The 23,938-nt window shown below is 39.8% G+C and overlaps 2 protein-coding genes across 3 annotated transcripts in view; both read left to right on the top strand.

Moving 5' to 3' along the window:
- Cdkl5 (cyclin dependent kinase like 5) overlaps positions 1 to 23,938 on the top strand; it is a 209,579-nt gene that overhangs the window by 75,646 nt on the left and 109,995 nt on the right. The window lies entirely within an intron of this gene.
- Positions 15,391 to 16,317, top strand: LOC130867448 (gap junction alpha-6 protein-like). Its single transcript, XM_057759477.1, has one exon. The coding sequence runs from the start codon at positions 15,391 to 15,393 to the stop codon at positions 16,315 to 16,317; it is 927 nt and encodes a 308-aa protein (XP_057615460.1).

Genomic DNA, 23,938 nt, shown 5'->3' on the forward strand with positions numbered 1-23,938 from the left:
GCTAAAATCAGACCTTCAAATCTAGGCTCCATTATATAAAAATAGAGAATCTGATGTGCCTCATAGGATTTATGCTTTAGAATCAAGTGAACAGATTACTATGGAGTTCGTGTTACAGGTAAAATAAATGTGATCCTCTGTATTGAGTTCATTATGTGAAAATTAATTGTGCTAATATCTTTGCAAACCTAACATTATAGAGAGATACTTAAAATTTTGTGTGTTGCATCTATATTATTTTTTAATACAGTAGGCCTGTTTCTTAAGCATAGATCAGCTATTGTTAGGTATGGATATATATAATTATTAAAATAAACATTATAATAATGTTCCATATAATTAAATAACTCATTGTATATCCAAGAAAATATGAAAAAAGTCACTTTAGATCTGTATACTGATGAAGTTCAGAGGTCAAGTATACCTTGTCTTTTCTGAGCATAGTATGATGGACTATTCCAGTCCAAAGACTATATTTGGTTTTTGAAAAACTACTTCTTTTTGAAATTATAATTACATCATTTTCCACCTTCTCTTTCCTCCCTTCAAACTCTCCCATATACCCTTCCTCCTTTTCTTTCAAATTTCTGGTCCCTTTTTTTCATTGTTTTTACATACATACATGTGTGTGCATGCACATATATGTGTATATATATACATATATGCTTGCATACATAAATACAACCTGCTTAGTCTATATAATGTTTATTTTATGTTGGTTTTCAGGGCTAACCATTTAGTATTGAATAGCCAATTAGTGTACTCTTCTCTAGACTTCACCACCTAGACAGGAGACTATACTTGGCTGGCTTGCTTGCTTGATTGTGGTGTGGTACAACACGGTGTACATGTGGAGGTCAGAGGTCAATTTTCAGGAGTGGGTTTTCTCTTTCCACCACATGGGTTCTGGGGATTAAACTCAGGTTTGGTGGCAAGTGCTTTTACATGCTGTGCTATCGTACACTCTGAAGACTCTCTATTTTTTAGTTTATTCAGATAAATGATGCCCAATTAAAAAATAAACAGCTTGTGCTTTATTGATAGTTTCTGTTTATTTTTATGTATACACATTGTCATGTATCTGAAAAGTTCTTAGCAATGACTACTAAGCTTTTATTTATAATGCCTTTCGACTACTCATATTTGGAAAACACACTGGTTTTGTCCTGTACCCTACACAGAATACCTTGTGGTTTTCTTTTATTTATGTGTATGTTATCCCTCTTACTCCTCTGCTCTTCCTGAGGACCTGAGTTTGTGTCCCAGCACCCACATCACATGGCTTACGAGCCTGTAACTCCAGCTCCTTCAGGGATATCCGGCCCTTCTAGCCTCTGTGAGTCCCTGCATTCATATGTATACACACACACACACACACACACACACACACACACACACACTTTAAAATAAATTGAAAAAATGTTAAAAGAAGAATCCAGTAGTAGATACCATATATTAAGCAGTGTCATATATTAGACAGCTTGCAGATGGTTCTGTTTCCACAACAATTCTGTGCTTATCCCCATTTTATAGATAAGGAACCAGTATATGAAGGCCATGATTACTTATCTGTGAAGTGGTGAAACCAGGCTTTGTTCTGCCTCTAGAAGTAGCTAACGAGAGGAAAAGGAGTTTTGAAATGATAGGATGTTTATGGGAAGGAGTACTGAGCTGAATGAATGGGCTATTGAAATTGCTGCATCTAGAGGAAGCTAGGAGGGAAGGTCTTGAAAGATAGCATCCATCAGTAGTCTAAAAGTTATAGGAGGACCCAAGATGATGAGGATTGAGAGATGAGCAAATCCATGTATTGCAATGAACCATTTATTAAATAACCTCTAAGTGAAATGGTCACCAAATGTTTTATTGTTGTTGTTGTTTTATTTTTTAGTAGATAGTCTAGAATGTTCCATTTTTCTCCTTTGAGTGTTGAAAAATCGAGATTGTGGTACCGGCAGCATACAGTTGACTAAGTATTCACTTGTGCTGGCTAGTTTTATGTCAACTTGACACAAACTAGAATCATCTGAGAGGAGGAAATCTCAATTAAGACAATTTCTCCATAAGATCGGGCTGTAGACAAGTATGTAAGGCATTTTCTGGATTGATGATTAACATGTGATGGCCCAGCTTACTGTGTGTGGTGCCGCCCCTGGGATGGTGGTTCTGGGTTCTATAAGAAAGCAGGCTGAACAAGCCTGGCGGAGCAAGCCAGTAAACAGCTCCCCTCCATAGCCTCTGCATCCGCTCCTGCTCTGAGTTCTTCCCTCACTGCTTTTGATAATAAACTGTTAGATGGAACTGTGAGTGAAATAAACCCTTTCCTTCCTCAAGTTGCTTTTAGTCATGAAGTATCGTCACAGCAACAGCAGCCCTAACTAAGACACCAGTAACAAATACCTTTATTTCTCTGCACTAAGGAGACATTCTTGATTGTTTAACACTCAGTTGTTACAGTTTGCCTTTTGTTATAAGGCTTTATTGTTGGTTTTTGAAATCTGCTTTTTTTAAAGATCGGAGGTGTCCTCATAATGTAATCCAGGCTTTCCTGAAACTCACTATGAAGCCCAGGCTAGCCTTGATCCTCCTGCGTTAGCCACCTGAGTGCCGGGAATATGGGCTTGAGCGATCTTGCCCGACCAGACTTCATTGTAAACACTATACTTTTTCTTTTCTTTTCTTTTTTGTTTTTTTGAGACAGTCTCTCACTCTGTAGCCCAGGATGCCCTGGAATTCATTCTGTAGCTTAAGTTGGCCTCAAAGATGTAGCAATCCGTCTTCTTCATCTGAGTGCTAGGATTCAGGTATGAGCCGCCACATATTGCAGGCGCATATATAGTGATTCCTTTTGCTTTTCTTCAAAACAAAACAATTTGTGACCATTTTAAACATCCAACTGTATTAAGGCAATATTTGAGGAAAAGCCAATGGCCAGTCTCTAATTCAACAGCTCTGTATAGTTTGGGGGTATATATGTTTACTTTGGGCAAGTGGCTGCCATCTGAAACCATGCAGTGGTTTTCACTAAAACAAAACTGAACTTGTTTCTTTAAACCACATTAAATAAAGCACATATTTCTCATTAATTTTTAGTTTTAAGCTTCATATGTGAATTACAATTTTAAAACAAAGGTCAAAAAGATAAGACAGTCAGGTAGAATAGAAATTTGTTATATTATTTTCTCCATCATTGCTTTCATCTTTATTTAAATAGCAAAGTTCCTGCTTCTTGTGTGTAAAATTTTTATTAATTAAAATCACAAGAAGCTTAGGGTTGTAATAAAGATTTGTAGAAAGCTGGAAATAATTTTGTGTTTTTTTCATCGTAATTAATTTTAAAAGATTTTTTCTCTTAAATGATATTAATTTACTGCAAGCTATAGAGATTAATGGGACATCACTGGCTTCAGATTCAAGGTAAAGACAATAGGAATCATTAATAAAGAAGATTTTCATTAAGCTCTTACTTCTTTGTAGTTATGTTTTGTATTTCATAATCTGCTCGTCTTTATTATTTACTTATGTTTTTGAGAACTCGCTACGTAGTACAGAATGGCCTTGAACTTGTGACATTCTTTCTGCTCTAGTTTCTCTTGTATGAGAATTACAGGCATGAACCACTGTCTTAGTTAGGGTTTTTATTGCTGTGAAGAAACACCATAACCAAGACAACGCTTCTAAGGAAAACATTTAATTGGCATGAATAGCTTACAGTTTCAGAGGTGTCGGTTATCATCATGGTGGGGAACATGGCGGCATGCAGGCAGACATATGGTGCTAGAGGAGCTGAGAGCTCTACATCTTGCAGGCAACAGGAAGTTGCCTGACTGTCCAACTGAGTGAATCTTGAGAAAAGAGACCCCAAAGCCTGCCCCACACTTCCTCCAACAAGACTACACCTATTCCAACAAAGCTACATGTCCTAACAGTGCCACTCCCTTTGGGGGCCATTTTCTTTTAAACCACCACAGCCACCAAGCCTTCTACTAGTCTGTTGATAGGAAAAACTAACCATATTTCTATTGTTTGCCAACAAAAAGAATAATCAGTGGTGTGTTATTTTGCAAGCAGATCTGACTTCTTGTATTAAGGCTTGTACCAACATGCCTGACCCTGCTCAGTTTCTAAAGCCTCATTTCTGCCCTCCATTGAGGATTTATTCCCCAGGCTGCTTTTCCAATTAACCAAATTCAAATCATCAGGATCATGTTAGATCCCTTGTTAGGGACCAAATCCAGCTTTTTTGCACTACCTCTCTTCTATATGCTTCATTCAGTTTTCTCATTTCAATCAATATTATTCTTTATCGAGCATTTATAGGTTGAGTTTTAAGTAGCCTTTTATGCAAATCATAGCATAATTAATTCAAAGACAAGAACAGTCTTTGTACATCTCCTTAAAATGAGTGATTTCAAGCTAAGTGGTGGTGGGGCATGCTTTTAATCCCAGTACTTGGGAGGCAGAGACAAGTAGATCTCTGTGAGGTTGAGGCCAATCTGGTTTAAACAGTGGATACTTGAGCCATAGGCCCTAGTCATTTCCTTTAAGTTTAATGCCACCAGATTAGGATGGGTGTACGAATTTGTCCGGAGGGTGTAGATCTGGGGCTTGCAAACTACCACACTTGAGCCAAATCAAGCCTCCAATCTATTTCATAAATAAATAAGGTTTCAGTGAAACACAGCCTTACTCATTCATGTGTACTATTTCCGTGGATGCTTTTGTGATACATTTAAAGAGCTGAGTAGTTAGTTGCAGTATATGACCCATGAAGCTCAAAATATTTGTCACCTGACTTTTACGGAGGAATTTGCTTATTTCTGTTGTTAAGCAGTAGCATAGTGGCCTCAGTGAACCAACAATCTGTTTTTATCTGTTTCTTGGAGTCTAAGGAAGTAATGTTAATAAGTTATTACTTTTCCTTTCATTTGGATTTGGGGTAATTCTTTAAATGGTGACATTGCAAGTTTTGTGTAGTTACCTCTTTAATATATTAATGTCAAACAGACAAGTAGACTGTTCAGGAATCAGGCCCAAACTCTTCATGCTTGTCCAGTCAGTGGCTTGGAATAGCTGTTGTTCCACCCAAAGATGAACAAAGCACACTGCACTCTCTTCTTGAGAACGATGAGCAGAGTCTTTGATTTAAAAGGAGGGCAGGCATTCTCACACTGTGAAGAATCATACTCAAGAAAAACAATTGAATGTCTTTCTTGTGTAAGTCAAGTTGAAATAAATACATTAATAAGCTTCTCAGTTTCAGGAGGTCCCATTTATTCAATGTTGCCCTTAATGTCTATGCTGCTGGGGTTGTACGTAGGAAGTGTTCTCCTGTGCCCATGTGTTGTAGAGTACTCCCCACTTTCTCTTCTATCAGGTTCAGTGTGTTTGGACTGATATTGAGGTCTTTAATCCATTTGGACTTGAGTTTTGTGCATGGTGATAGATATGGATCTATTTTCATTCTTCTACAGATTGACATCCAGTTATGCCAGCACAGTTTGTTGAAGATGCTCTCTTTTTTCCATTGTATACTTTTAGCTCCTTTATCGAAAATCAGGTGTTCATAGGTTTGTGGGTTAAAGTCCAGGTCTTCTATTGGATTCCATTGGCCAACTTCTCTGTTTTTATGCCAATACCAAGCTGTTTTCAATACTGTAGCTCTGTAATAGAGTTTGAAGTCAGGGATGGTAATGTCTCCAGATGATCCTTTACTCAGGACCGCGAGGGGTGCACCCACATACTGAGACAATGGGGATATTCTATTGGGAACTCACCAAGGCCAGCTGGCCTGGGTCTGAAAAAGCATGGGATAAAACCGGACTCGCTGAACATAGCAGACAATGAGGACTGCTAAGAACTCAAGAACAATGGCACTGGATTTTGATCCTACTGCACGTACTGGCTTTGTGGGAACCTAGGCAGTTTGGATGCTCACCTTACTAGACCTGGAAGGAGGTGGGAGGTCCTTGGACTTCCCACAGGGCAGGGAACCCTGACTACTCTTCGGGCTGATGAGGGAGGGGGACTTGATTGGGGGAGGGGGAGGGAAATGGGAGGCGGTGGCGGGAGGAGGCAGAAATCTTTAATAAATAAATAAAGAAAAAATAAATAAATAAAAGCTATACCACCTTAAAAAATACATTAATAAGACAACAATAACTCTTGTTTAAAGTCTCTCACCCATGTATTGCTTAGCTGCTTTACCTCCTACGTTAGAAAGAATTGTCTTTTATGTGAGAGGAACTGATGCTTAAATAGTTTAATTTTCTAAGTTCCACGGAAGTTGATTCCTGGTAGAACTGGTAGTTTTAAGATACTGTTTTACCCCCTGCACCATTAATATACAATTCACATTACATAAATCAGTCATTTTCAAATGCACATTTCAGTGACATGTAATACATTCACAGTCTTTCAAGTTTTAAAGTATTTTATATCCCTAAAAGAAAACTCCATATTTATTAAGTGCAAACTCTCCATTTCAGCTCTTATCCTGGCATTTGCATTTGGTTTTTGTGTTCATGGGCATTGATATTCTGAATATTTGGTATATGGAAAATTGTATGGCATGTGACTTTTAAATTTGGTTTCCTCTGCTTAACAAAATTTTGGGGGGTTGTTCGCATTGTACCATGTATCAATGTTTCATTCTTTATCATTCCTGAATGACATTTTGTTGTATTTGCACCTACCATGTTTTGTTTATGGACTTTTAGTAGATGGATGTCTGGTCATTTCTTCCTGCTGGCTATTGGGAACAGTGTTGCTGTGAACAGTCATGTGCAAGTATTAGAGGTCTTGTTTTCGGTTCTGTAGGGTGTATACCTAGGAGTAGAAAGAATATCATATGGAAATTCTATGTTTAACTTCTCTGAGGAACTGCCTAACTAGTTTCCATAGCAGCAGCACCACTCTATATTCCCCCCAGCAATGTAGGCAGGCTCCAGTTTTTCCACATCTTTACTTTATTGCAGCCATCCCAGTGGATGTAATATAGTACTTCGTTGTTGTTTTGATTTACACTCACCTATGATTGGTTATGTTGAACATCTTTTTATGAACATTTTCAGCATTTGTATACTGTCCTCTTTTTCAGAGATTTATGTTGATTTATTTACATGTGTATGCGAATGTATGCATATAAATCTGTGCATTGTTAATGCCTATAGATACACAGAAGCCTGGAGAAGGTATTGGGCAACCTCCTTAATTCTTTTCTACCTATTTCTAGAAGGCGGGATCCCTTCCTGAACTTGGGTGCTTGTGTCTTAGCTAGGCTGGAAGCCAGCAAGCCTCAGTGATCCTCCCATTTCTGTCTCCCTAGAGCTGGAATGTTACAGACTTTTACAGGGGTGCCAGTTTATTACCTGGTGGTGGGGATCTGAACTCTGGTCCTTATGATTGCATGGCAAGAGTTCTTAACTCCTAAGCCTTCTGTCCAACCACAGGTATGTGGTTTGCAAGTATTTTCCCTCATTCTATAGGTAGCCTTTTTATATTCTTTTTTGTGTTTTTAAAATTTTTTATTGAGCTATACATTTTTCTCTGCTCCCCTCCTTTCCTCTCCCCTCCCCTTCTCCCCTCTCCCATGGTTCCCATGCTCCCAGGAGATGTTGTCATATTCTTGTTGATGTCTTTGATGCACAAAATTTTTAATTTTGATGATATATTATTTACTTTCCCTTTAATAATCACATTAAAAAAACACTGAAATTCAAGGATGTGAAAGTTTAGATGTGTTTATATGTATTTAATAGAATACTAGTATAATTTTAGCTTTTATAGTTATTGGGTCCTTGATCTATTTTGAGTTAATATTTGTATAATTTTCCTATAGTGTAATATAGGGGTCAACCTTATTTTCATGTTTAATGAATTAATTAATTTAATGTACATGTGTTTGCACCACATGCATGCAGTCTGCACAGAAACCAAAAAAGGGCATTGGATCCCCTGGAATGGGAAATCTAGATGGTTGTGAGTCATCATGTGGTTGTTGGGAATCCAACCCTGAACTTCTAGAAGAGCTGCTAGTACTCTTAACTACTGACCCGTCCCTCTAAGCCCTGTTTTTGTTTAAGACAGGATCTCACTGTGCAGCCCTGGCTATCCTAGAACTCACTATGTAGACCAGGCTGCCTTGGAAATTACAGAGATCTGTCAGCCACTGCCTCCCTAGTGCTGTGATTAAAAGTATGCACCACCATGCCCGACTACACCTTACTTCTTGAGACATCGTCTCTTCCTGAACTTGGTGTTCATCAGTTGACTGCACTGGCCAGCCAGCAAGCTTTAGGGATAGCCTTATCCCCCATGTACATGTTTGTATGGACTAATGTTAATCAGTTGTGCAGCTATGCTTGGCTTTATGTGGGTCTTGAAGATCTGAAATAGGACTGTTCTTATGCTTCCAAGGCCAGACACTTTACTCCCAGTGCAAAATCCCCAGCCCCTGTTTATTTATTTATTTTTTTTATTTTTCTCTTAGATTGGGTCTCAAATAGTTCAGGTTGCCTTCCAACTCAGCTTTGACTAAGGATGACTTCAAACGTCTGATCTCCCTGCTTCCACATCCTACATGCGGGATTACAGTCATGAGCCACCATATCTGGCTCTTATTTTCGTTCTTTTATATGTAACTATCCAGTTGTCCTAGTACCTTTTGTTGAACAGTTCTTTCTTCCACTGACTCGTATTGGCACCTTTGCTGAAAATCACTTGGCCATAGGTATGAGTGCGTGGGGCTGGGGATGTGGTTGGGTACATTTCATTTTGTCCTTTGGGCTTTGTACCTGTCTTCATGCCAATACCAAATTGTCTTGATTATTACAACTGTGTAATAAAATTAGAAATCAGAAAATATGAGTCTTCCAATTATTTTCATTTCAATGTTCTTTTTGTATATTGAAGCATCTTGTGCTGCCATATTGATCAGTTGGAAGTGGGGAAGCCATTGGAATTTTGATAGCAGTTGCATAGAATCTCAGATTTATCCCCAAGTATTTCATCTATTCATTTATTCATTGTCATGCTTTTGTAACTAAAATTGATCTCTTAATTTCCATTTAAAATTGCTTGTTGGTAGTATATAGCAATACTCCTGTTTATTTTTAATCGTGATGAAAGTTGTATAACAGAATTTAGCATTTTAAGTTGAGTGTTACAGTTCAGTGATATTAGCTGCATTCTCAGTGATGTGAAAACAGCCCTAGTGTCGTTTTCAGTCTTCTTTCATTAGCCTAAATAGAAGCTTGGAACTAATTCAGCACTCTCTCCTATATTTTACTTACTGCACCCTAATACTTAGTAACTTCAAGCTACTTTAACTTTCCTGTGACTTTTTTCTATTATAGATTTTTATAGTTCTGAAATGGTCCAGTATTTATCATTTTTTATAAAATCTGGCTTCTTCCATTAAATATTTTTGAGGCTCATTCATGTTGTACATATGAGAACTTCATTCTTGTAGTGTTCCATTGTATTGTCATAAATGTGTACATATTGTGTATGTATTCTATATATGATACATACATAGTATATCTATCATGTATGCCTCACATTTTTCCAATCCATTAATATGCTATGGACACTTAAGTTGTTTCCATTATTGGCTATTATGAACACTATTTCACAAACAAGGATTCAAGTACTTGTTCTCAGTACTTTGGGATGTATACCTAGTAGCAGAATTCCTTGGTCATATGGTAACTACATATGACTTTGATGCTTGCATTTTTGTGTTTTGATCTTATTTTCTACAACTTTGCTAACTTTATTAGGTTTAATAGATTTTTTGTTTTGTTTTTGTCGATTCTTTAGGATTTCATCTGTGAAGATGGATAGTTTTCCTTATTCATTTCCAAGTTGGATGTCTTTATTTCTTTGTCTAGCCTAATTGATCTAGCTAGAACTTCAAGTATAAAGTTGTGAAAGTGACCAAAACAGGTGGTCTTGTCTTGTTCCTGGTGTTTAAAGAAAGGTTTTTAGTTCCCATTAGCCACCTAGTGCTTGCTGTTAGCTACAATGTTCAAAAATAATCTTGAGTGAACATGGTGGTGAATGCTTTCAATTCACTCAAGACCCAGCTACTCTGGAGGCCAAGGTGAAAGAATCCTTTGAGTTTCAGACCAGCCTTGGCAACATAGCAAGATCATTCTCAAAATACAAAACAACAAAAAAGCAAAAAAACCCAGAACCTTTTATCAGCAGACGCAAGAAGTTGCTGTCTGCATTCTGTTTCTCTTTGTGAGCTAGAGTGGGTCGTAGGGGAGGTGAAAGCACAGCTTTCTTACCACAACAACAAGCTTTTCCTGTTGCCGTGAGTGTTTCAGTAGTTGTAGAGGGTTAGGAAAGGTGACTTCTCCCCTCCTTTCTTTCTTAACATCCGTATTTCTTTTCAAGGTAGAGTGCCTTACTGTGTATCCCCAGCTAGCCTCAGACTTTTCCTCTTGATTGCTGGCATTAAAGGCATACTTTTTGAGTTCTTAATGCATTGATCACCGTTTGTTTTTGTTTGACATAGTGTCTCACTATGCAACTTTAGTTGGCCTTAAACTAGTGGTCCTTCTTAGTGCCAGGATTACAGGCTTGTACTATAATGCCCAGTTTATTCATAGTTATTTTAAATTCCTTATGTAATAATTCTCAAGTCTCAAGGCTTGTCTTCATCTGGTTCTGATACTTCTTTATCTATTCAGATAGGTTTTCTCACCCCTTTGCATGCCTTGTGTTCTCTGTGTGTTCACTGGGTATGGTATATTGGGTGATACAAACTGAAATAAATAGGCCTTTAGTAAAGAGTTTATTTTCCTCAGTCAGGAACTGAGCCATAAATTTTTTCCATTCATTCATTCCTTTGTTTGTTCATCCATCCATCCATCCATCCATCCATTCATTCATTCAGTTTATATGTGTGCATTCATCTCCATGTGTGGCTGTACACATGGAGATCATAGGATTGAACATGTGAGTTTTGGGAATGAACTTCAGGTTCTTAGGGTTGGCAGCATGGAACTCGGGTTCTTAGGGTTGGCAGCATGGAATCGGGTCCTTAGGGTTGGCAGCATGGAACTCGGGTTCTTAGGGTTGGCAGCATGGAACTCGGGTTCTTAGGGTTGGCAGCATGGAATCGGGTCCTTAGGGTTGGCAGCAAGCACCTATACCTGCTGAGTGTATCACTTCACTAGCCCCATTTCTAGTGGTAGAAGTTTAGTTGCTACTCCCTTCAGTTGTCTCTAGAGCAGTGGTTCTCAACCTCCTAGCTATAACCCTTTAATACAGTTCCTCATGAATGGTGACCCCCCCCAGCCACAAAGTGATCTTCATTGCTACTTCATAACTCTAATTTTACTAGTGTTAGGAATTGTAATATAAATATCTTATACGCAGAATAGGTGAGATGCGAACCCACAGGTTGAGAACCACTGCTCTAGTCCTTTTGTTTGTTTTTTCTACCCTTTGGCTCTTTCTTTTTCCTAAGAACTTTAAATAGAGACTCTCTTGCTTGCAGCATATTTTAGTGATGATCCATTGTTCTGTACTGGATCCCTGTTGAAATGTTGGGAAAGAAGAAGATGGAGAAAGTGCTTTGTAACGTAGGGCTTCAGTTGGGTCCAAGTCCTTGGCTGTATCCTTTACAAACATGGCTAGGGCTGCTGCTCCTTTTTCCCTTATGTTAGGTGAAATAGAAGGAACGCCTGGACTAGAGCTCGTTAATTCTCCCTTCTTCCAGGATCTATGTTTCTGATACTGTGTCCGGAGTGTTAGCCTTGGTTACTGAAGAACATTCTGAACTTGTTTGAACTGGGCTAAATGCTACAGACTTGTAATCCTAGCTGTTTGAGAGGCTGAGGCAGGAGATTCCGAGTACATGTGTACAAGTTGGCCTAGGCAACGAGAGTGAATTTACTTGAAAACTGTTCCCTTTTTCCAGTGTACATTTCAAAAATGCTTACTTTCTCCTTCCCCAAAGAAGAGGATTTTTTGTTTTGTTTTGTTTTTTGCTGTTGTTGTTTTGTTTTTGGTGTATTTTTTTTTTTTTTTTTTTTTTAGACAGGGTCTCTGTGTAGCTTTGGCTGTCCTAGAACTCCTAAGATGGCCTCAAACTGCTTCTTTCTCTCAAGGGCTGGCATTAAAAGCAGGCGCCATCATGTCTAGCAAGGATGAGATTCTTATTGGCTTTTACTTTTGGGGCTATCTCAGAATGGTTACTTTTCCTCTCCTTCAGAGGGGAGGAGATTTCAGTCAGAACCTGGTGAGATCTGTGGAGTAGGAGGGTCTCTTCTTCGGAGAGCTCTCACTCCAAACGCTTGTCGCACTCGACGTTTGTCAGATTTATTTTCTTTACTAATATTTTACCCTAGTGCCTTCGCTTCAGGTAAGTATCTTGGTAAGATTGTGTGTATCTGCCCATCTAGAGAGAGGGGCTGTCTTGCCCTGTGTCTTCAGTTCTTTGGTGGGTTGGAGAAAACTTGGCAATTTTAAATCTGTTAGGGCTTTCTTGCTGTAATGACAGGAATGATGATATAGCTAAGCCCCGCGTGTGTTGAGTTGAAACTGGAAGTTCTACGTTTTATATTTTAAAATTAGAAAGATCTTGTCCAGTTTAAAAATAATGTTCTGCAAGAGGGTTTTAAACTTTCCTGTGAAGCATTTGCTTAGCTAAGATGACTCATTCTCAGTTATTTTCATCCTTTTGAATCTTAGATCTCTATTTTCATATGTTTAGTAAGAACTTTTTCAGAACAGAATATCTGAAAAGCTTAAAAACTTCATATAGTTCTTGAAAATTGCTAAGAACTCTACCATGAATTAGTTAAAAATATTAAGACTCCTGTTTGCCCCCAGCATTGTTTCTTGATTTGTCAGCTACATTTTATAGACTAGACTAAAGTAGTTCTGGGGATTTTTTCTTTACCATTTCACCCTATGTGTTTTGCAAAAGGAGCTCAATTTCGAAGGCACCTTCAAATCTCTAGCGAATAAGCCCTGTTTAAATGTGACAGATGATTGAGAAGAAATAGGGAAGTCTTGTACTGCCAATGACTTGTTTTCAATCAGCCTTGAGGAATGAACTAATTATAAACTCTAGATCTTGGTGACTTTAGCTTAATAGGACTACTTTTGTAATCTGTGTGACAGAGGAAAGTTCATCTAAAATGTGTTATTTATCCAGCTGAGAAAGTACTTTGTGTACTTTGAAGCCTTATAATTTGATAACTCGCTAACAATTTTAATTTGGGGAAGCTTCAGTTCTTATTCTTGGATAACAGTTGCAACCAATCTCAGGTGATTGGCACGCTGTAAATTTCGTTAACCCTTCTCTTTTTCTAGCGTTCATTTTAATTTTTTCTCACAGTACTGAAAGTACTCTGCAGCATGGCCATTAAAACAAGAAACAAATTAGTTGTATGGCTTAGCTTCTAAAATTGATTATTAATTGGCCAAGTCTTACTGTGCTTGTGTTAAGAATCTTTTTCTGTTTTATTATACTCATTTGCTTACAATGACTGTGTTTGGAAAAAATGCTTTTTCAAAGGAGGTGGATTAAAATGTTAAGTATGATTTTAATTCAGCAGATGAAAAATTACTTTGTAAATGATTTGCTGCATTGAAAGTGTTTAATTAAAAATGATAGTTGTTTGTTAGTTTTATAGAAATTATCTGTGGCCCATCCATGGTAAGATCATCTACTATTCTCTGAATTGGAAGCAGAAAGCATCTGACTCTGCTTTTGCTCTGAGGACATTTTCATGAAGAAACAGGGCCTCTAGGGAAGAAATGGGTGAAGACTACCAAGTCTTCAGAACTGCTTGGCTCATATTTTCTGTCATGCCCGCTTCCACCCACACTCAGTAGGCTAGGGGATGGCATCGTTGTTCCTTCTGAAAGGTTTTCACCTTAACTTCTTCGTATAGCATAATCATGTCCTTCTAACTGCTAATCCATCTCGCCAGGCCCCCGTCATTCTTGATAGCCTCTTGATATTTTGTTTCCACCAAAACTCACTTGCTATCTATTAGAACAGAGCTCCCATCCTTTTCCTAATCTCTATGTCCCTTGCTCTAATCCTGCCCTGCCTGCCCTGCCTGTCCTCCCACTGGCCCTGCAAGCCTGGGACAACCGTTTGTACTTTCTCCCATGCCTCAGCCGTGTCCTACTTTCACAGTGTGATCTTTGTTCCAGCATCCAGGCTTTTCTGCTGCTAGGTGGTGTCTGATGTAACTCTTCTGTGACTCTCGCTCATCCCTTACACTGCCCACTTGCTCAACAGCTACCTCAACTTCTGCCTTTTAATTCTTTGAATATAGCAAGTTCTTTCCTTTTCGAATCGCTGTTGTTTCTTTCACATCTGGCAATAATTTTCTTATTCTTGTCCGACTATCTCTAATCAGTCTGGCTGGAGCTTTCCTACCTCATTTTTTTTTTGTCAGTGTGTCCTGGTTATTTTCTTCTCAGCATCTATTTAAATTTGCAACTGCTGTGTATTCATTTGCTCACTGAGACTTCCTTTGATTATAAGCTATCACACACACACACACACACACACACACACACACACACACCTGTTTCTGAAATTAAGGTGTAAGCCGTATCTTGCACTGGATTTCTTCATTCCTTATCTTATAAATTATATTATGTATTTAATAAAATGTTATACTTTTTGAGGCAAGTTCTTACTCTGTAGCTCAGGGTAACTCAATGGGCATCCCAGGATGATCTGGAATTCACTGGGTAGCAAAGGTAGGCCTAGAACTCTGAGTGATCCTTCCACTTCAGTATTCTGAGGGCTGGAGATTACTGGCATGTACCAGGAAAACTCCATATTTGAAATTAGCGAGTTTGCCCAGTTGGTTGTACATGCCACAAGTATATTCTGTTTTACTCACCAGTAAGAGCCCGTGCCTGTTAGAGTACATTTCACCTAGTAGACACTGAATAAATAATGGGTGCATGAATGGCATTGTCTCTCTTTGGGAAAAGTTGGCCCAACTTCTGAAACTGCACCAATCAGTGTATGCGTATGAATTGTTAGTATGCTAAAGAGTTGACTCATTATTTTTGGAGATTGTTTATACTGAAATGAAGGAGACCTTTAAATTTATCTGTTTCCCATTTATGTAACCTGTTTCATTATAGATACACATATGTTCTGGTGCAGGAACACTTGCCACTTATAAAAATGAATTCACATAAGCTTTTGCCTGTTGTCAGCAATTTCCTTTTATTAGGAGATGGCGTGAGGAAGGGGCCAGACAGCGGTAGGCTTTTGAATTTGAGGCAGGTGTGACTCTTGCACTTACTTTTTCGTTTACTTCGTCCTCCAAGGCGTGCAATCACTTGCTGTGCCCACTTCTCTTTTAAGTGCAAGAACGGCGAGAGGGCAACATGGGCGACTGGAGTGCCTTAGCCAAGCTTCTAAAAAAGGTTCAGCCCTACTCCATGGTTGGAGGAAAGGTATGGCTCAAGGTCCTTTTCATCTTCCGCATCCTGCTCCTGGGGACTGCCATTGAGTCAGCCTGGAGTGATGAGCAGCTGAAGTTCCGTTGCAACACTCAGCAGCCTGGCTGTGAAAACATCTGCTACGACCAAGCTTTCCCCATCTCTCACGTGCACCTCTGGGTCCTCCAGGTCATCTTCGTGTCTGTACCCACACTCTTATACCTGGCACACGTGTTCTATGAGACCCGGCAGAACCAGACCCTGAAGAAGCTAGAGAAGGAGCTTGGAGTTGTTCGTGTTAATGGTGCCTATGTGGAAGCGCACTTACAGCAAACTGAAGAAAAGAAGTTCGAGAGTGGCAGTGAAGAACAAGCTAAGGTGGAAAGGAAAGGCCGGTTGCTGCTAACCTACATGCTCAGTATCTTCTTCAAGTCTGTCTTTGAGGTGACCTTCATGCTGGTCCAGTGGTACATTTATGGATTTACCCTGAGGGCAGTTTACATTTGTGAGCAAGCTCCTTGCCCACATCAGGTGGACTGCTTCATCTCTCGCCCCACAGAAAAAACCATCTTCATCCTCTTCATGCTGGTGGTGTCCCTGGTGTCTTTAGCCTTGAATATCCTTGAGCTGTCCTATGTCCTATATAAGGTCATTAAGAATCATGTGAGAAAGGAGGATGAGGTTTACTATAGTATAGCTGATCTCCAGAGCCTTTCCCATGCCTCCTCACCAAATGCTCTCACTACCACGTTTTCTGAGGATCAGGTGGTTCCTGGGGAACATTATCGGTTACGGTGCGTAACAGAGTCTAGTGGGGGAAGGCAGGCAGACAGTGTCTTTTCTGGCCTGCACTCAGCCTTTTCTTCACCCTGATGATAAGCAGGATTCTCAGTAGGTCTGGGTGGAGAGAAAAGCAAATCAAAGCTACTGAACACAAGTAGCAGCTCTCCACCAGTAGTAGTGGTCATGACAACGGCAGCCTGATAGTTTAGACACTGTGATTTCTTCTTGAAAGCATTGCGATTTTGCCTGGTTGCTAAAGAGAATCAAAGTGTGGTAGAAAGTGTACCCATGTTTCAGTACAGATAATGTTCATTGGCCTCACTTGTAACCAAGACACGTGTTAGTATTTAAAGTTCTTGACTCTGGAGGCTTATTCATCTAGCTCATTGGTAGATGGTTGATCTGGTATGTATAAGACCTCAAGTAGCACAAGAATAAGAAGATAGTAACTTGAACAAATGGACTAAATAAAGAAAATGCTTGACTCAGAGAACTTTTAGTCCAACTATAACTTGTATTAGGCAATGTACCTTTCCTCTCCTGTATTACCCTAAAATGGTTCTGGGGGGGTGATTTTATTATTTATCCATAGACTCAGATACAGTGTAAATTCCCAATCCTGCATTTTTAAATAATACAAACATACCATTGAAAGTTGAGCCTTTCTCTTGGATTTTATTGTTTGCGCCCATACTATGTTTATACTGTTTAATTCCTAACGTAAAAGCAAATTATGTTTTCCCTTAAAATGCATCCCCCAGTTTATAATATGTCATAGTTCTGGTAATTGTGATGAGTTTTCTTTTTCTCTTATATACTATAGCAGCAATCCTATCACTGATGTAAACAATTTATTCTTCTTTTCCAAGAGAGAATCGGAGCCCTTAAAGAAACAGTTGTACTGAAAACAGTAATTGTGAACGCGACAAACTTAAACACTTCGAAGTGAGTTATGAAATGTGCCTACATGAATTTGGCAATAGTGGGCATTCTTGGCTTTGTTTTACATAATACATATTAATTCAGATGTTACCTTCTGCTGTGAGTTTGGCAGTCTCTTGTGATTACTGGCATTTTTCATGTTTATATTAAGATTTTATTTGGAAAGCAGGAGAGGGTGAGGGAGATTTGTGAAATACCTGTGTAATTGATTTGAAACATATAAAAGAAATGCTACTCATTTTTCTTATGCCTTTTGAAACATTCCACAGATTGAAAAATACTGAGCTGCAGACTTTTGTTTTTCCATGACAGCTACACACACAATTTTATTCAAGAAATATTAATTTGCTTACCATTTGATGTTAAACTACCATGTTCAGCTTTGTTTCTTGCAATGCAGGCCTATCACATGTTATTCTAGAAAATTCTTTATTCAATAAAGTAGTAAGAGCGCAGTCCATGTGTATTCCTTCTCTGATAACTTCTGACCGGTCTTTTGAACTCTTCACTGGCGCATCTTCATTTAAGCACACTAAACTGATTATGGTGGCTCATGGAAGCCAAGACAATTGCAGTGGACTAGAGTGTGAGACACTCCCCATCTCCTGCCCATGAAGCAGAATCCAGTGCAATCACAGTTTGTGAAATTCAGGTGGGGTGACTCTGCGACATGATTCCAGAATCAGCATCCTTCATTTCATGTACTAGAATCATGGGGAGATCTATGACCTCCAGATATGCAAAAAGAGTATAGTTGGGTTTTTTCCCTTCCCCTTTAAGGGATGTATTCTCATCATTAAGCGTCTTCCCATCCCAGGGAACGGAGGGAAATGGAGAACACAAGAACAGATCATCAAACCGTACTTTCTAAAGTGGGGTTCTGACCATTGACACAGTCTCATTTGGAAAATCTGGTCCCTTAGTTAAATGATGAGTGTCAGGTTTTTTGTTTTGGTTTGTTTTTTTGTTTTGTTTTTTTTAGAAGTGGCTTATGAAGATTAATCAGTTATTTAGTAAGGGGGCACTTTTGGATACTGCAGAATTTCTGAAGCCTTGGAATCAGATTGGGCACTGCTTCATTCATTTTCACATGGAGCTTGCTTGTTTTCTTCACACTTTTTACCCTGAGATAATTGCAGATTCAACCGTGATTGTAAGAAAGAATAGATTCTGTATATCCTTATATTCAATAGTAACTTTTTTGAGTCAGGGTGTCTCTACACGGTCCTGTTTGGTTTGGAATTTGCCCTTAAGCAACTTGCTCTGTAGATAAGACTGGCCTTGAACTCAGAGAGATCCACACGGAGACTTTTCCTCCGTCGTGTTGGGAATAAACGTGTTTACTACCACATCTGGCCAAATAAGTATTTTTTTAAGAAAGTCTTAGACCCAGGTGTCATACATATATCCCAATCTGGTTATAAAACTGGTGCTTTACTATGAAGCTGAAGATGACCTTGAACTTCTGATCCTCAAGCCTTTACCTCCTTAGTGCTGGCATTACAAGAGTGTGCCCCCGTGCCTGGTTTATATAGGGTTGCAGATTGGGCCCATGACTTTGTGCACGCCAAGCAAGCACTCTGTCACTGAGCTATACTCCCAACTTTTACTGTTTACTTTTTGCCTGTTTGTGTTTTTAAAACAGGATCTCTTATAACCCATGTTGGTCTTGAGCTCAATATATAGCCAAGGGTGACTTTGAATTTCTGATTTTTATTTCTGCTTCTACCTCCCGTCTACTAGAATTACAATGCACACCATTATACCTCTTAACTTTTGAGGCATAATTTCATAGGTAGAAAGTTGACATTGACACAATCCATTAACCTTCAGTTTCACTGATTTTATATACACTTATTGTGTTTAGTTATATATAACTTTATAATTTGTGTAGAATTTTGTGTCCACTATATTCAAAATACACAGTAGTTTTAGCAATATTACCTTTTGATAGTCCTGGCCACATCTTTTCCTTATCCCTGACCCTAGGTAACTCCTAATCTTCACTTAACCTATTTAGTTTTGTCATTTCAAGGATGCTATTCAAACAAATTATATAGGCCATAACACATTTTAAGTTGGGTGGTATTTTTTTTTGCTGTTCTTTGTACTATCTGTGGTATGTATGTATATAGGTGTGCCTACCTGTGCAAGCACACGTGGAGGCCAGAGACTGATACCAGCTGAGGAACCTGGGAGGAATGAGGCTATCCTTTCTGGGCCAGAACTAGAAGTGTGAGCGTGTGTGTGTGTGTGTGTGTGTGTGTGTGTGTGACTGTGTCTTTGTGTTATAATAAAGATCCCCAAATAAAATCTATAAGAAACACTTTAAAAATTATTTTTGAAACAGGGTCTTGCTGTAAAACTGTGAGTCTCAGGCTTGCCTTGAATGTACTGTGTAGCACAGAGTGCCCTCAATCTCATAATCTTTTTGCTCCAGCCTCCCAAGTGCTGGAGTTACAGGTGTATGCTAGCATGTCTGGCTAGAAGCAGTATTTTATATGATAATACTAGTTTATTCTTCAGACTTTTATTAGGCAACTGCAGTGGACCCTTGATTATCGATAGTCCTTGCTTTGAAATAGCTTGTCATCTTGTGGAGTTCAGAGACCTGTGAAATAAATTAATTTTTTCCTTGACCTTAGTAAACAACTGTCATTTCCTTCTTTTTTGTTTTTGGGTCACTCTGGTGCTTGAAGTCATGCAGAATTGATTGATTGCTTATGACAAGGTCTCGCTTGTGTCCTGAGCTGTTACTAAACTCTCAGTCTGCCTTCTCATTTTCCCAAGTACTAATATTGCAGGCATGCACTGCCATACTCTGCTTACAATTCTTTAGTTTTAAAATACAATTAAGTTTGCACTCCCTGGCTTTTGGTGTTGTTGAAGCCCTTCCCCTTCTTATTAGCTGGCTGAGTGTTAGACACGCGCTGAGGAGGCTTGTGCCCAGTGACTTATAGTTATCTTGGTCATCATTGTGTTTTACTTGGGTTCCCATTAAGCCCGTTGTTGACAGCTGAGGTCTAGCAAACAGAGCGTTCCTAGCTTCAGCTTCTCGGGCCATGTGCTTAGAGATCAGATGACCAAAGTACGTCCAGTCAGTAGTCCTTGAGCTCTGCTGTGGCCTGCAGGCACGCTGTGCAAGTGTTATAGTCCAGTGGCCTGCCCAGTTCTGGGGCAGCTCTTGACTCTCTTGGATAGGGGTGTTCCGTTCCACTACTGTAGTGAGACTCAGCTTACTAATAACAAGGCAAAGAGGAGCTAGACCTTAGATGCAGCCCCAGGTCCTCTGCACTCACTTTGGGAACCTACTTCTCATGTTTGGGAACGGCTACAAGCAGAGCATTTTAACTTAGGTCAATGCTGAACGTTTTTTGTCTTTTCATGGAATCCTAATTGTGCTCCCAGGAATATGAGCTGTCATTAGATGCCGTTTTCTTTCTTTTTGGTGGTGGTGGGGGAGAAGTACATTGTTTTGTTTTTCAAAACAAGGTTTCTTTATGCAGACTTGGCTGTCGTAGAACTAACTAGGTAGACTAGACTGGCCTTGAACTCACAGAGATCCGCTCATCTCTGCCTCCTGACTGCTGAGATTAAAGGTGTGCAGCACCACCACCAGCTTAGACCCAGTTTTCTTTCTTTTTTAACTTGTTTTTTATTAAATTTTTAAATTTATTTTACATACCAACCACAGTTTTCCCTCCCTCCTCTCCTCTGGTTTCCTCCCCCCACCTCCTTTCTCTTCCCCCCATCCACTCCTCAGAAAAGGAAAGGTCTCCCATGGGAGTCAACAAAGCCTAGCATATCAAATTGAGACAGGACCAAGCTCCTCCCGCTGCAACAAGGCTGAGCAAGGTATCCCACTATAGGGAATAGGTCAAAAAAAAAAAAAAATCCAGCTCGTGCACCAGGGACAGATCCTGGTCCCACTGCTAGAGGCCCCACAACAGCCAAGCTACACAAATGTCACCCATATGCAGAGGGCCTAGTTCAGTCATATGCAGACACCCTAGCTGTCGGTATAGAGTCTGTGAGCTCCCATGAACTCAGTCAGGTCAGCTGTCTCTGTGGATGTCCCCATCATGATCTTGACCCCCTTGGCTCATACAATCCCTCCTCCCTCTCTTCAACTGGACACCTGCAGCTTGGCCCAGTGCTTGACCTTGGATCTCTGCATCTGCTTTCTATCAGTTACTGGTTGAAGGTCAGTTAGGCTAGTCACCAATCTGATTATACAAGGCCAGTTCAGGCACCCTCTCCACTGTTGCTAGGAGTCTTATCTCTGCTCATCCTTGTGGGTTCCTGGGAGTTTCCCTGGCACCAGGTTTCTCCCTAACTCCATAAATGGTCCCATCTATCATTACTCCCCCTCTCAGTCTCTTCCCCAACTCGACCATCCTGATCTCTCATGTTTCCACTCCCCACCCCTCCCCTCTCCCCTCCTCCCCCAGTTTACTCAGGAGATCTCATCCATTTCCCCTTCCCAGGGCCATCCACGTTCCCTAGCTTCTCTAGGACTGTGGATTTTAGACTGGTTATCCTTTGCTTTACATCGAATATCTACTTATGAGTGAATACATACTGTGTTTGTCTCTCGAGGTCTGTTACCTCACTCAGGATGATTTTATCTAGTTTCTTCCATTCGCCTGCAAATTTTACAATATCATTGTTTTTTTTTTTCCACCACCGAGTAGTACTCCATTGTGTAAATGTACCACATTTTCTTTACCCAGTCTTTGGTTGAGGGGCATCTAGGTTGTTTCCAGGTTCTGACTATCATGAATAATGCTGCTATGAACATAATTGAGCAAGTGTCCTTGTGGTATGATTGAGCATTCTTTGGGTATATGCCGAAGAGTGGTATTGCTGGGTCTTGAGGTACGTTGGTTCCCAATTTTCTGAGAAACTGCCATACTCATATCCGAAGTGGCTGTACAAGTTTGTATGCCCATCAACAGTGGAGAAGTGTTCCCCTTACTCTATATCCTCCAGCATAAGCTGTCATCAGTGTTTTTGATTTTAGCCATTCTGACAGGTGTAAGGTGGAATCTCAGAGTCATTTTGATTTGCATTTCCCTGATGCCTAAGAATGTTGAGCAATTCCTTAAATGTCTTTTGGCCTTTTGAGATTCTTCTGTTGAAAATTTTCTGTTTAGATGTGTACCCCATTTTTAATTTGATTATTTGATATTATGATATCTAGTTTCTTGAGTTCCTTATATATTTTGGAGATCAGCCCTCTGTCAGATGTGGGGTTGGTGAAGATCTTTTCCCATTCTGTAGGCTGCCATTTTGTCTTATTTACCATGTCTTTTGCCTTACAGAAGCTTTTCAGTTTCAGGAGGTCCCATTTGTTGTTTCTTTCAGTGTCTGTGTTATAGTGTTATATTTAGGAATTGGTCTCCTCTGCCAATACCTTCAAGGCTGCTTCCCACTTTTTCTTCTATCGTGTTCAGTTTAACTGGATTTATGTTGAAGTCTTTGATCCTCTGGGATTTGATTTTTATGCATGGGGACAGATATGGATCTATTTGCATTCTTCTACATGTTGACATCCAGTTATGACAGCACCATTTGTTGAATATGCTTTCTATTTTCCGTTGTACAATTTTGGCTTCTTTGCCAAAAATCAGGTGTTCATAAGTGTGTGGATTTATGTAAGGGTCTTTGATTTCTATTCCATTGATCAATGTGCCTGTTTTATTTATTTATTTATTTATTAATTAAAGATTTCTGCCTCCTCCCCACCACCGCCTCCCATTTCCCTCCCCCTCCCCCAATCAACTCCCCCTCCCTCGTCAGCCCAAAGAGCAATCAGGGTTCCCTGCCCTGGGGGAAGTCCAAGGACCACCCACCTCCATCCAGGTCTAGTAAGGTGAGCATCCAAACAGCCTAGGCTCCCACCAAGCCAGTACGTGCAGTAGGATCAAAACCCAGTGCCATTGTTCTTGACTTCTCAGTAGTCCTCATTGTCCGCTATGTTCAGCAAGTCCGGTTTTATCCCATGCTTTTTCAGACCCAGGCCAGCTGGCCTTGGTGAGTTCCCAATAGAACATCCCCATTGTCTCAGTGTGTGGGTGCACCCCTCGCGGTCCTGAGTTCCTTGCTCGTGCTCTCTCTCCTTTTGCTCCTCATTTGGACCTTGAGATTTCTGTCCCGTGCTCCAATGTGGGTCTCTGCTTCTGTCTCCTTTCATCGCCTGATGAAGGTTAATATTCAGGAGGATACCTATATGTTTTTCTTTGGGTTCACCTTCTTATTTAGCTTCTCTAGAATCACAAATTATAGGCTCAATGTCCTTTATTTATGGCTAGAAACCAAATATGAGTGAGTTTAATACAAATACCAAGTTGTTTTTATTACTATGGCTATATAGCACTTGAATCACCATCAGGGGTGGTGATGCCTCCAGAAGTTCCTCTAATGTACAGAATTGTTTTAGATATCCTGAGACCCAGTTCTCTTGACAAGGTACCAAGAGGTGAGTTATACTCCTCAGGCCACACTCAATTGGGTAGAATGTGCTAGAGTCAGGATTTAAGCTCCTGCAGCCTAGCTCTCAAACTGAAGTTCTCATCCTTTTTTGGAGGTGTAACGGCCTTTGAGTTTTAGGTCACCATTTTCATTTGCTTGAAATCAGGAGTGATAGGTGTGTGTGAAATAAGATGCCACACAGTTCAGTATTCCCAAAGAATGTTACCAATGAGAAAGATTGGGTTTGTTTTTCCCAGCCTCTCAGGAAACCTTGTAGACAGATTTGGCAACATTA

The sequence above is a fragment of the Chionomys nivalis genome, chromosome X (genome assembly GCF_950005125.1).
Source record: "Chionomys nivalis chromosome X, mChiNiv1.1, whole genome shotgun sequence".
NCBI lineage: Eukaryota > Metazoa > Chordata > Mammalia > Rodentia > Cricetidae > Chionomys > Chionomys nivalis.